Here is a 15,108-nt window from a genome sequence, read left to right on the forward strand (position 1 = left end):
GGCTCAAGCTGTCCTCCTGCCTCGGCCTTTGGGAGTTGTTGGGGCTACAGGCACACACCACCATGCCCAGCTAATTTTTGGATTTTTTTGTAGAGACAGGGTCTCTCTATGTTGCCCAGGCTGATCTAGGCTCCTGGACTCAAGCAGTCCTCCTGCCTCAGCCTCCCAAAGTGCTAGGATTGCAGGCATGAGCCACCATGTCCAGCCAGCATTCTTTTTTTCCTACTCAGTTTTTATTAGTCTTTGGGTTAAAACAGAACTAATCATAGATCTTCAAGGGCTCTCCTAATTCTGGTCTATAGGTGACCTCTCCTTGTACATTCTAGAGCTTTGATTCTCAGTTAAGGGATGCCAGTCATTTGTGGGTAGTTTAGAAACAATATATAAGGCCCGAGTCAGTGAATTATTTAGTAATTACTTTAAAATGGATAATAGAAGAGAATGTTTTATTTTGGAGTAATTTTGTTTTGAAAGACTGAAGATGTCTTACAGTAGTTTTCTTTCTGATGTTATAGGGCATTGGCACACTTTTTCTTAAAGGGCCAGATAGTATTAATAAATATTTTTGGCTTTGCACAACTCTCTGTCTCAGCCACTCAGCTTTGCTGTTGTAGCACAAAAGCAGCTAGAGACAATGCATAGGTAAATGAGTATGGCTGTGTGTGTGTTCCAGTAAAACTTCATTTACCAAACAGATGGCCAGCCCCTAGGGCCACAGTTTGCTAAGTCCTGCAAAATTTTACAAAGAAATAGAATCTTTGATCTGGAAGATTTGGATAACCAAACTTTAGAACCAGTAGCTACCTTAGCTGCCAACACCTAGTCTGGGCCTTTTGCTTTCCCTGTAGGAAACTGAGACAGAGGTCAGTGGGATGAGCTGGGGGTAGAAACCACAATAGCAGATTTCCAGTTCAGCATCCTTTCTGCTAGACCATGCTGCCTGTCGAAAGCAGAATAGCCCTTCTCTATGTGCAGTTGGCTATAGGACAGTGATCAAGCAATAGCTTGAGATATATCTGTTTTCTTGTCTTCCTCCCTCCTTTTAATTTTGTTACTATTCACAATTTTTTATTTTCAAAATTTTAATTTAAAAATTTATTTTATTTAAAACATTTTCAGTCTCTCAATCTTCTGGAAGGGTTAATTCCCTCCAAAGAGGAAGGCGGTGTTTCCTGTGTCGAACATCTTCATAAATTATTTGTGTTTGGCCTAATGTGGAGTTTAGGAGCCCTTCTGGAATTGGAAAGCAGAGAAAAGCTTGAAGCCTTCTTACGGCAGCATGAATGCAAGTTGGACTTACCAGAAATACCTAAAGGCTCAAACCAAACCATGTATGAGTTTTATGTTACTGATTATGGTAAGCACACTGAACTATACCTTAAATGAAATTACTTTTTTTTTTCAAATGAGAAAAATATAAGCTTTCAGAAACTCTTCTATGAGGGAATATTAAAATAATTATGAAAACATAATTGTTAATACCATTTTGAAAAGGGCATGTATTTGAAAGAGAGTGGAATTTTGCATATTAGTTGTGCCAGAAACTGATATTGAGACTCTTGACTTCTCCTTTTGGAGTGGGCTCAGTAAAATCTGGCATAAATAAGTTAGTAATACCTTGTACATCATCTACTTTCTGATGCTGGAAGAGGAAAGGTAGCAGCATGGAGAACACAGATTCTTTGTAATGCAAAGCATGCTAATATACATAATGGATGAGCCCCACACTTCCCTGTTGGGAATGCCAGAATGAGTAAGAATGAACGTAGCAGATTCCTCAAGGTCCAGCGCTGTCACCTTAGCCCCCCAGCCTTCTATGTATGGCCAAGCCCAGCTCACTGCTGCTTAAAAGAAATGCCCTTGAACTTGGTGCTTTCATCCAGAGCCCAGGCCCTAATTGTTCGAATTCCCAAAGAGGAAAAACATGCTTCTTAAAAACTATAATTACCTCTGGTTCTTCCTAAAAACTCAAAAACAGCAATGGTTTTCTTTGTTTGTTTTGATGAATAAACAGAAGGATAACTAGAGCAGGAGAGCAGACAGCAATAACCAAGTTTTGAAAGCAAGAAAGCAGTAAGGTAAATGGCAGTCAATTTAGCACACTGGCAGTGGGAGGAGCTGAGAAGCAATGAGAAGCACACATCACAGGACTTTCAAAGGGCTCAAGAAGTGGAAACTGGGGCGAAAGCTGATCTAAAAACCACAGGGCTGGTTGTAAGTCTGTTTAAGAAAAAGACCTCCTGGGCTGCTTTCCAAAGCCCTGCTGCCAGACAATCAGCCGTGCCCACACTGGGAAGACTAAAGAATTACTGTTTGGATAGTGTAAAATAGAGGGTTTCCTAGACTCGGGGACACCAGGCACATTTAAGAATGGAAGAATCATACTGAAACTGGGGATTAAGTGGGAATTTGTGTTTGAAAGGGACTGAGATAAATCAATTTTTTCAGTGGGCCATCTTTAACCAGAATGGTCAATAATTCTATTACATGTGTTAGATGCTGCTAAAGGTTTGAGATGGCAAAAGGGCCCTCTAACTCAAAATGCAAACGAAAAAAGGAATCTTTAAATCTAGATATGTAATCCCTTAAAATCTAGAGCCAAGCTCCTCCACAGAGCTGCCTTCTGAGCAGCCAGAGTTCTATGATGTTTGAAGACTCACATTGCCTCCCTCTGAGCACCTTGTCCTTATTCAGAGGCTGGGCCCCAAGTTACTCAGAGAGTGAAATTCATTAGCAGCAATTTTCCAACCGTGGTGAAGCCTTGATTAGGGGATTGAGATGGCATCTAATAAGGATGCCAATAAAATAATTACCTTCCTCTGTGCCATCAAAAATACGCATTGCTACATTTCCTAAAGAGCAGTCCACTGATGTTTGTCGCATTTTCTTTCAAGCAGCTAGGACTGGTTCTGTAAGTTTAGACAGTGGTGTTTTCTTATTTTTAATGGAGATGTTAACAAAAGGTTGATAACAATCTAGACTCATATTCCTTCTTCAAGCTGGTCCTGAAGTGGTCTGTTGACTAAAATATTGAGGGGTTGCAGGCATTCAATCTTGCCACCCTAAATAACTACTTTTGATGAAATTTATTTGCCTGAGCATTTGTGGCCATGAAATGAACTAAGATATTATGTACTTAGTGATTACTTAGGGCCCTAAGGTGTCCACTCCAGCTGACTTCTAGCCAGCCCTTTCTTAACTCATTCTTCATCCATCCTTTTAATTTTTTCAGGGACATTAACATCTTTGGAGAAGACTTCATTCTTAGATTTAAGATTAAGGAGACTTATGCTTCCAGACAAGATGGAATAATGGGGACTGGGTTTAACCTCTTATGTTAGAAAGACAGAAAACTGGACAAAATGTGTAAAACAGTTTTTTTCAGACCTTGGACAACAGGCACTACAGGACTGAAATCACGGAGGGAAGTGAAACAAGGTGACTGCACTAGTTTATTGCGTGGATGCAGTTTCTAGCAGCAGCTCAGGGAGGGGAAGATCAAACAGGATTGGCTGTCTCACCAAAATGTGGAGGCAGAGGTTGATTTGGGAGAGGCCAAGGTGGCTGGAATGTGCAGGGCAGAGCACCAGAGAGGAGAAATCTGCACAGGGAGGAAGTGTCAGAGAACAACAGAAACGGATAGACAAATCCACAGTTATAGTAAAGGTGTCAATATTCTGAATAATTGATAGAACAAATAGACAAAATTAGTAAATATATGGAAGACTTTAACAACACTATCAATACCCCTAATTTGAAATTATAGAATGCTTCAGCCCAAAACAGCAGAATATACATTCTTTTCCATTGCACAGAAAACACTTACCAAAATATTCTGGGTCATATAACATTTCTCGATAGGGAGACTTTAAAGCACTTTATGTCTTTACTAGAAAAGAAGAAAGGTCTCAAAACAATGATTTCAACTTCTTCCTTAATAAGTTAGAAAAAGTAAAACAAATTAAACCCAAAGTAAGCAGAAGAAAGAACAATGATCAAAGCAGAAATCAATGAAACAAAAAGTAGAACAGCAACAGAAAAAAATCAATGAAACGAAAAGATGGACCTGAAAAGATCAATAAAATGAATAAATCTCTTATTAGAGACATCAGAACAAAAGAGAAGACTTACATTACCATAGTCAAGGATGAAAGAGAGAACATCCCTACAGACCTCACAAACATTAGAAATATGAAGTGAGTATATTAGAAACAACTTTACAAAAACACATTTGACAATGAAGATGAAATGGACAAATTTCTTGAAAGATATAAACTACCAACCATCATCAGGAAGAACTGGATATTGCACAGCATGGTGAATATAGTTAATAACAGTGTGTTGTACATTTCAAAATCACTAGGAGAGTAAATTTCAAATATTTTCAACACAAAAAATGATAAGCATTTGAGGTGATTGATATGTTAATTGGCTTGTAATAATTCCACATTGTATCCATAAACCATAACATTTTGTTCCCCATAAATATATACAATTATAAATTGTCAATTTACAATAAAATTTAAAAAGAAGAAATAGATATCCTAAATAGCCCTATATCTACTAAAGAGATTGAATTTGTAGTTAAAAACCTTCCCACAAAGAAAAACACCAGGCCAAGAAGATTTTATTGGTGAATTCTACCAAATATTTAAGGAATAAATAATACCAACTGTACATAAACTCTTCCAAAAGATATAAAACATACAATAGGAAGAAACACTTCCCACCCCGTTTCATAAGGACAGTGTTACCCTGATACCAAAACCAGAGAAAGACATTCCAAGAAAAACAAAAACAAAAACAAAAACAGCTATAGACCAATATTCCTCAGGAACATTGATGAAAATTTCTTAATAAAATTATAACAAATCCAATAGTATACAAAAGTCCAACTGTGGCTTTTATTCTAGAAATGGAAGATCAACATTCAAAAACTGATCAATATGATCTGCTATATTAGACTAAAAACTAAGCAAGCTATTAACAGTCATCTAAATCAATGAAGAAAAGCATTTGGCAAAGTTTGACAGTCTTTCATGATGAAATAGGAACTTTATCATTCTGACAACATCTACAAAAAACCTACGGCTAACGTTACACGGAATGGTAAACAACTAAACACTTCCTTCCCAAGATCAGGAACAAAACAAGGATGTCTTTCTCACCTCTATTCAATTTCATTTCTATTCAACATTATTCTAGAGGTTCTAGCCAGTGCAGGAGGGGGAAAAATCAAATGTCTATAGATTAGAAAAGAACAAGTAAAGTTCTCTCCGTTTGCAGATGACATGACCATCTGTGGAATCTTCAAAAAGTTATTAGAACTACTAAAGGATTTTAGCAAGGTCACAGGACAAAAGGGCCATACATTTGATAAGTCATATTTCTATATGCTCACAACAAACAATTGAAAATTGAACTTTAAAAATACCAGTTAAAATAGAACCCAAGGCTGGGTGCGGTGGCTCATACCTATAATCCCAGCACTTTGGGAGGCCGAGTGGGGCGGCTCACCTGAGGTCAGGAGTTCGAGACCAGCCTGGCCAACATGATGAAACCCCATATCTACTAAAAAAATGCAAAAAAAAAAATTAGCCAGGTGTTGTGGTGCGTGCTTGTAAGCACAGCTACTTAGGAGGCTGAGGCATGAGAATGGCTTGAATCTGGGAGGCGGAGGTTGCGGTGAGCCAAGATTATGCCACTGCACTCCAGTCTGGGAGACAGAGTGAGACTCTGTCTTAAAAACACACAAACAAAAATAGAATCCAAAAAAGAATACTTAGGAATAAATTTAATAAAATATGTGTAAGATCTGTATACTAAAACTGTAAAACTGTGCTGAGAGAAGCTAAAGAAGGCCCAAATAAGGGGATAGATTTTTTTAAACATGATTTAAAGATTATTTTGCTATTTGAAATAGCAAAATCTAGCCAGTGCAATGGGGGGAAAAGTCTCTTTTACTGTTTAAAAGTCACTATTAAGAAAATGAAAAGCCCAGCCACAGACTGTAAAGTACTATTTGAAACATATATCTCTGATTAAAAAAAAAATTATCCAGAATATGTAAAGAACTCCTATAATCCAATAACTATCAATAGGCAATCAATCTAAATTTTTAAATGGGCAGGAAATTTCAATAGTTCCTTTGCTAAAAAAGATATGTGAAAGGTGAAAAAAGAATGTGAAAGATATTCAACATCACTGGTCATCAGGGAAATGCAAATGAAAACCCCAATGGGGTCTGGGTGTGGTGGCTCACACCTGTAATCCCAACACTTTGGGAGGTCAAGGCAGGTAGATCACTTGAAGTCAGAACTTCGAGACCAGCCTGGCCAACATGGTGAAACCCCGTCTCTACTAAAAATACAAAAATTAGCGGGGCTTGGTGGCGGGTGCCTGGAATCCCACCTACTCGGGAGGCTGAGGCAGGAAAATTGCTTGAACCTGGAGACGGAGGCTGCAGTGAGCTGAGATCACACCGCTACACTCCAGTCTGGGCCACAGAGCCAGACCTCGTTTCAAAAAAACAAAAACAAAAAACCCCCACAATGGATATCATCACACAGCCACTGGAATGTCTACAATTAAAAAGGTTAATAAAGCCAAATATCGGTGCGGTAATAGAGCACCTAGAGCCCTCATATGCTACAAAATGGCACAGCCAATTTGGAAAACAGTTTGGCAGTGTTTTAGAAGTTAAACGTACTTATTTTTGCTTACTTTCTCAAGAAAACATGAAATTGGGGTTATTACTCCAATGATGAGTATTCGTTCATCATTGTTTTGCCAATATCAATGTATGCCCTCTTTCCATTCATTCTGTGTCCACAGTAACTTTTGAGTATAATTATGAATCATTGTATAAGCTTTTTGAAGACATTTAAAATAGAGGCTAAAGGTAATTCAATTTGAATGGCAATGATAGGAATAATGCTAATACAATTTGCCTAGCAACAGCAATGGTACAGTACCATAGATTATAGGGAACATCCAGAGATGCTAAAATGTAAATAAATTTTTGAAATCAATTTTTTTTTTTTTTTTGAGACAGAGTTTCGCTCTTGTTGCCCATGCTGGAATGCAATGGTGTGATCTTGGCTCACCACAACCTCTGCCTCCTGGGTTCAAGTGATTCTCCTGCCTCAGCCTCCTGAGTAGCTGGCATTACAGGCACGCGCCACCAGGCCCAGCTAATTTTGTATTTTTAGTAGAGATGGGGTTTCTCCATGTTGGTCAGGCTGGTCACGAACTCCCATCCTCAGCTGATCTGCCCGCCTTGGCCTCCCAAAGTGCTGAGTGAGCCACTGCGCCTGGCCTTGAAAGCAATTTCTTATGGCAAATACTCTGTATCTAGTAAACAGTTGACTCTTTTTTTGGTCTTTCCCATTTTTCAGTTGATGTGGCTTTTCTGCTAGGTATCCATTACAGTACTGGGTTTACCACCGGCTGATTTTAATTCCATTTCAGGTGCAGTTTCTCTGGATGGGTGATTTAGCAATTTAAAAGCCAACTTTACAAAAAAATAACAGATGCTGGAGAGGTTGTGGAGAAAAGGGAACGCTTCTACGCTGCTAGTGGGAATGTAAATTAGTGCAGCCATTATGGAAAGCAGTTTGGTGATTTCTCAAAGAACTTAAACCAGACCTACCATCCGACCCACCAATCTCATTATTGGGTATACACCCAAAGGAATGTAAATCGTTCTACCATAAAGATGCAATCATGTATATGTTCACTGCAGCACTATTCACAATAGCAAAGACATGGAATCAACTTATATGCCCATCAGTGTTAGACTGGCTAAAGAAAATGTGGTACACATACACCATGGAATACTATGCAGCCATAAAAAGTATGAGATTATGTCGTTTGAAGAAACATGGATGGAGCTGGAAGCCGTTGTCCTAAGCAGACTAACTGAGGAATAGAAAATCAAATACTGCGTATTTTCAATTATAAGTGGGAGCTAAATATTGAGTACACAGGGACACAAAGAAAGGAACAATAGACAGTGGGGCCTACTTGAAGGTTGGGAGTAGGAAGAGGGTGAGGATCAAAACGCTACTTATTGGGTACTATGTTTATTACCTGGTGATGAAGTCATCTGTACAACAAACCCCGTATATCTAACAAACCTGCACATCATGTATCGTTGAACCTAAAAGGTTTTTTTTTTTTTTGAGACGGAGTCTCGCTCTGTCGCCCAGGCTGGAGTGTGGTGGCCGGATCTCAGCTCACTGCAAGCTCCACTTCCCGGGTTTATGCCATTCTCCTGCTTCAGCCTCCTGAGTAGCTGCGACTATAGGTGCCCGCCACTATGCCTGGCTAGTTTTTTGTATTTTTTTAGTAGAGATGGGGTTTCACCGTGTTAGCCAGGATGGTCTCAATCTCCTGACCTCATGATCCGCCCGTCTCAGCCTCCCGAAGTGCTGGGATTACAGGCTTGAGCCACCGCGCCCGGCCCTAAAAGTTTTTTAAAAAGCTGACTTTATAAAAAAGGCAAAACAAATTATCAAATGCTGTAGACAAAAGATAAGCAGATATATTAACATGTTTTAGGAAAACATTTTAAATGTTTATATGATTCTGTTGATTATTTATAGCACTTAACATTTTTGTATCATGAGATAACTTTCACAGAATATAGTTCTATTAAAATGAAATTTTACTTCTTATATAGGTGATTGGGAGCACTGGAATAAGAAACTTCAGCCTTTTTATTATCCAACTGACAGTATTCCAGAATATTCATCAATTTTGGTTCCAAATGTTGACAATGTTAGAACAAATTTTTTGATAGACACCATTGCAAAACAATATAAAGTAAGTTTAATAGATAGTTCCTTAAATGATCACAAACTACCCATGGCCACGGGAATATGCACCTATATTTTCTTCCAGCACTTTTATAGTACACATTTTATATTTAAATCTGTAATACAACTGGGACTTATTTTGATGGTAGATGTAATTCTAAAAAGTTATTAAAAATTAGTTGTAATAATGTGTAGAAGACTAGCCCATAGAAAAGATACTTGAAACTAAACATGTCATAACACCTTTCAACACGCTTATCCTACGATTGCAGGCTGTTTTGCTCACAGGAGAGCAGGGAACTGCAAAAACTGTCATGATTAAGGCCTATCTGAAAAAATATGATCCTGAAGTACAGCTATCCAAAAGTCTAAACTTTTCATCTGCCACAGAACCAATGATGTTTCAGGTAAAATCCATCATTTGCTGTAATATTATAAGCATAATACATTTTAAGTTAGTGGTTACAATAAAATGTGTATGCATATAAAATGTAACAATATTATATATTCAAAAGAAATCATGCTGCACTTGGCATTCAGCTCTTGAGCTTTCCTAAGGCTAAGGTTGAAGCCAAATCCAAATAGCATAATTTGATCTAATATTGAGACTGCGGCTGAACTTTGGAGCATATCTACTGTAATGTAAATGAAGGATAACACTCCAATGCCTTATTTTTAAGTTTAACAACATATATTTTAATAATTATATGTATACTTAGTAAATGCTTAAGTAAATTATATTCTACTCTGACAAGAATGCTCATTAGTTTTAGAAATATGGATTAAAATCTAACACATAAGACAAACCATTTCCTTCTCTCTAGAGAACAATTGAAAGCTATGTGGATAAGCGAATGGGAAGCACATACGGGCCACCAGGAGGGAGAAAAATGACTGTATTTATTGATGATATTAATATGCCTGTGATTAATGAGTGGGGAGATCAGGTATGGCTGAAATATCTCATATAGATGATCCTGAATTAGTATTTTTATGTGTGTGTATGTATATATATATATAAATGTTAATAACTTTGTTAAAAACTTTGTTTTTAAGTCTACTGCCAATCCTCAGTCTTTTTCTGACTTCTCTGTTATAGCTGAGTTTCTCCTTTCTTAAATCCCTATGTATTTTTTTTGTTTTTGTTATTCTATTTATTTTTTTTGAGACGGGGTCTCGCTCTATCGCCCAAACTCGAGTGCAGTGGCATGGTCTTGGCTCACTGCAACCTCCACCTCCCAGGCTCAAGCAATTCTCCCTTCCTCAGCCACCTGAGTAGCTGGGATCACAGGTGCCCGCCACCACACCTGAATAATTTTTGTATTTTTAATAGATGCGTGGTTTCACCATGTTGGCCAGGCTGGTCTTGAACTCCTGACCTCAGGTGATCTGCCGGCCTCGGCCTCCAAAAGTGCTGGGATTACAGGCATGCGCCATCGCACCCAGCTCCTACGTGGTTTTCTACAGCAAATACTTCCTGTCTCTTTGGCTACTTGACCTCAGTGTCCTTTCTTAGCTCCTCTGTTCTGCCTTTTCCCAGGGTTTCATCCTTGCTCTAACCTCTTATTCGGCATAATTTCTGAGGAGTACCTGATGTTCAGAAAAACAAAAACAGAAAATGAAAAACCAAACAACTATTTATTTATTTATTTAACTGTGCCACACACCGTGGTCCTAGTTGTGATCATCTATCCACCGAGGTCACTCCCCATTAGAAGACCTCACCGATGTTGCCAGAAGTCCACATGCTCCTGGTGGGATCCCCAACACCTCCCTCCCACTGACCTACACTGCCTCATTGACACCATCTACTTTGGCTCTACCAGGACAGTTCCCATTTTGCTCTTTATCCCTGTTCACCTCAGACACTGCTAGAAGCTCAGTACTCATCCTGAAAGGAAAAACCAAACAGTTCTGTATGACCTGTGTCTGCTCCAAGGCAGATAGACCTCAGCAGTTCCTGGAAGGCGAGGAGGGTAGAGGCATGTTTAGGTCAGGTTCATGCTTATCTTCCATAAGCTGAAGTGCTCCTGAATTCCAAACTCACGTATCCAACTAGGGATGTCTGGTTGGATCGTAAACTTAACACCTCCAACACCTGCTCCTCCAACAGTCCTCTCTCTCTCAGCAAATAGCACCTCCACAGTCACTCTGTCGGAAAATCATGTTGGCTCTATCTTCACACTGTATCTGAAATTCGACCACTACTCATCACCTCCATTGCTACCACCTGGCGCCACCCCCCACCAGATCTCTTCTTGATCATTACAAATGCCTCCTCACTGCCTCCTGTTTCCCTAACCCTTCTCAGCTTGTTCTCACATCATCAACCAATGAAAACAAGAGTCAGATCACGACACACTCTTCCGGTTGGCATCCTCCAAAGAGGCTTGTAGAATATAAATACCAAAATCCTTACTATGACCCAAGACCCTATACATTTTGACCTCATCTCCCTCTTCCCATGACTCTTTGCTTCCACCACATTTACTGATCTTTGTACACCCTGCAAAGGTTGTACAAAGTATGCAAAGGTTGTACAAAGTTGTGCAAAGGTTGTACAAATACGGTGTTCACTCAGCACCTCTGCATTTGCAGTTTCCTCTGCCTAGAATGCTCTTCCCCTAGGTATGGAACTGGCTTGCTTTCTCACCTTCTTCAGGTCTTGGCTTCTATGTCATGTCAGGTGAAGCCTCCCCTGCTCTCCTTGAATCACACTGTTGAGTCCCTCCTATATTCTACAGAAGTCTTAGAGTATATCATTTTATTTCCATATCAACATGCATTTGTACATCTTGTCTGTCACCACTAGAATGTGTGCTTCATGAAGACAGAAAATTTTGTCTATGCTACAGGAGAGGCTGGCACATAGTAGTCATTCATGAAATGTTGGTTAAATGAAAGATAGTTATATTTGAGGTGCTTGTGTGATATCCACTAAGAGATGCTCAATAGAGACTTGAATATACAGGTGTAGAGCTTAGAAGAGAATCTGAAGCTAGAGTTACAGATTTGAGATTCTTTAGAATATAGGGTTGAGATAGCATTTCCTGGAATAATGAGAAAAGGAAAGAGCACAGGATGGAACCCTGGAGAACAGTTACATGTGAGGGATGAGTGACGAAGAGTGGCTTAGGAAGTGATCCCAGAGCCCTGAGCTGGACCTGGAAAGAAACAAGCCTCTGAAACCAAGAGAGATAACATTTTCAAGGAGGGGGGTTGGCAGTGTTGGAGGCTGCGGAGAAGGTAAGATGAGAACATAAAACCAAAAGCCAAAACAGTTAGTAATATCATATTCAAAGATCAGGACTGAAACCATCCTACATTCTGATCTGAAGGTTTTTAAGTGTTGAATGTTGAGTATGAAAGATGTCTACAGTAAAACTTGTTGTAACTTGGAGTACTAATGCAATTTAATGACGTATCTTATAACTCACATATCTAACTTTATTTGGAAATTAGTTTGATCATTGTGGTGAAAGGCACCTTGGACTTGAACCATGCATGTTTAACTTATGATCTAGAGTTCATGGGTGGCATCATTTAAGTCAAATTACCTTGAAGGTGATCATTGACATTAACAAACACTTCGTTGAGAAGAGTTGAATGTTTTTTTTTCTAATCTCATTTGTACTATTTTACTGAAGTTATGGAGGAATATGATAGTGATATGTTACAAAAAGATTGCCGTGTGAAATTTCAGATAACTAATGAGATTGTGCGACAGATGATGGAAATGGAAGGAATGTACAGCTTGGACAAGCCTGGAGACTTCACTACTATTGTTGATGTGCAGCTCATAGCAGCAATGATCCACCCTGGAGGTGGTCGCAATGATATTCCACAACGTTTAAAAAGACAGTTTACTGTGTTTAATTGTACATTGCCTTCAAATGCTTCAATAGACAAAATTTTTGGTATGAATATTCTTAGTGTTTCTTTTATTGTATTATGTAATGGACATAAACCACAGAAAATGTCATTTAAGAGACAAAAAGGCTCTGTCTAAAGTGGGGTATGTGAAATGGAGAGCTAAATACCAGGAAAGAGGGACTCAATACTAAGATGACCTATGCTTATAGCCTATTCTCAGACTCAGAGATATTTAGAAATAGGCTTGTTGGAAGTTAACATTAGACGTAAAGAAACCTTTGTGTTTTGGGTTTCAGGACATGGTTAATCAGAGAAATTTGGGCTAATAAATGACAGCACAAAGATCACAGATTAACAATATGTTACACAAAGTCAAATGTAGCACTTCAATATGTTAATGAAAATGAGATTCTTGACAGCAAATGTGACATCAAATCACATAAATTGCACCATCAAAACTTATGTGTAGGTCAGGCCATGCCTATAATCTTAGCATTTTGGAAGACCAAGGTGGGAGGATTGCTGAAGGCCAGGAGTTCAAGACCAGCCTGGGCACATAGAGAGACTCCATTTCTAAAAAAAGTTTAAAACATTAGCTAGGTGTGGTGGCACATGTCTGTAGTCCTAGCTACATGGGAGGCTGAGGCCACAGGATTGCTTGAGCCTAGGAGGTTGAGGCTGCAGTGAGCTATGATCACATCACTGCATTTGAACCTGGGTAACAGAGTAAGATCGTGTCTAAAAAAACAAAAAACAAACCCCTATTCCCCCCCCAAAACCTCTTACATACACGAGAAACAGACCCGCTCATATAAGAATATTAATTATTTGGTATGGCAAGTACTATAGTCAGAAGGGAAAGGGCAGACTTTTAATCAGTAGTTCCAGGTATGTAGTAATTCTTATAAGAAAATAATTGAATTTTGACATCTACCTCATGCCAAGAACAAGATCAACTACAGATGGATTCATGACCTAAATATGGAAGGCAAGGCTATAAAACATTTGGAAGGAAATATAGGGAAATAGCTGAGTGACCTCTGAGTAGGGAAGGACTTCATAAATGAGACTCAGAAAGCACAAAAATAAAGAAAAACATATACAAATTTGACTAGATTGAAATATAAAACTTCTCTTTATTAAAAAATAACATTAAGAGGCTGGGTGTGGTGACTCACGCCTGTAATCCCAGCACTTTGGGAGGCCGAGGTGGGCAGATCGTGAGGTCAGGAGATCGAGACCATCCTGGCTAACACCGTGAAATCCTGTCTCTACTAAAAAATACAAAAAATTAGCGAGGTGTGGTGGCGGGTGCCTGTAGTCCCAGCTACTAGGGAGGCTGAGGCAGGAGAAGGGCGTGAACCCAGGAGGCGGAGCTTGCAGTGAGCTGAGATCCGGCCACTGCACTCCAGCCTGGGCGACAGAGTGAGACTCTGTCTCAAAGAAAAAAAACAAAACAAACAAAAAAACATTAAGAGAGTGAAAAGACAAGCCTCAAAATGGAAGAAAAAATTTTAGCACATATAACAACAAAAAATTCGTATTCTGAATATTTAGAGAAATCCTATAAATCAGACAAGAAAAGCGAACAACTGGATATAAAAATGGGCAAACAACTAAGGCACTTTAAAAAGAGTAAGCTAAATGGCCAATAAACAAAGTAAAGATGGTAAAACATCATTAGTATTCAGGAAAATACAAATGAGAAACACCGAGCAATACCGTTTCATACCCACTAGATTTGCAAAAAAAAAATTCTGACAAAATAAGCATTGGTGAGAATGTGAAGCAACTAAGACTCTCTTTGCCTGCTGGCCGGAGTGTCAATTGCTACAAACGCTTTGGATAACAATTTGGCATCACTGCTGGTAAATAGGGCATGTGCCCATCCCTAGCAGTTCCATTTCTAGGTTTATACCAAATTATCATTTTTTCCTTTATGGTTTGGGTTTTCTGAGTCTCAACAAGTCCTTTCCTATCCAGACATCATACAGGTATTCTCTTACGCTTTCTTCCAGACATTGTATAGTTTTGCCTTCCATATCTGGGGCCTCAATCCATCTGTAGTTGATTTTGCACATGCATGCCGCAGACTTACACAAAAATGCTCATAGTGCAGTGTGCATGATGGCAAAAATGTGAAATAATCCAGATATTTATCACTAGTAAAACTGGATAAATGCATCCTGTCACAGGCACACAGTGGCCTGCTGTGCAGCAGTGAAAATGAATGAATACAGCTACATGCTTCACCATGGATGAAGCCCAGAAATACAATGGCGAATGAAAGAAGCAAATCACAGGAAAAAATACAATTCCTTTAAACTGAATTTCAAAAGTTGTGTGTGTGTGTGTGTGTGTGTGTTTTAACAAGTTCAAAAGTTCAAAAACCTAAGTGGTGAAGCTATAAAGAAAA

General features: G+C 38.9%; 1 protein-coding gene across 3 annotated transcripts in view; it reads left to right on the forward strand.

Moving 5' to 3' along the window:
• Positions 1–15,108, forward strand: part of DNAH8 (dynein axonemal heavy chain 8) — a 332,681-nt gene that overhangs the window by 171,638 nt on the left and 145,935 nt on the right. For all 3 annotated transcript variants that reach the window (XM_010389720.2, XM_030929346.1, XM_010389721.2), the window contains 5 exons: positions 1,120–1,357; positions 8,684–8,826; positions 9,092–9,226; positions 9,644–9,766; positions 12,523–12,736. In XM_010389720.2, the coding sequence (XP_010388022.2) occupies positions 1,120–1,357; positions 8,684–8,826; positions 9,092–9,226; positions 9,644–9,766; positions 12,523–12,736 (853 nt within the window). The remainder of the gene's footprint in view (positions 1–1,119; positions 1,358–8,683; positions 8,827–9,091; positions 9,227–9,643; positions 9,767–12,522; positions 12,737–15,108) is intronic.

The sequence above is a fragment of the Rhinopithecus roxellana genome, chromosome 4, assembly GCF_007565055.1.
Source record: "Rhinopithecus roxellana isolate Shanxi Qingling chromosome 4, ASM756505v1, whole genome shotgun sequence".
Taxonomy (NCBI): Eukaryota; Metazoa; Chordata; class Mammalia; order Primates; family Cercopithecidae; genus Rhinopithecus; species Rhinopithecus roxellana.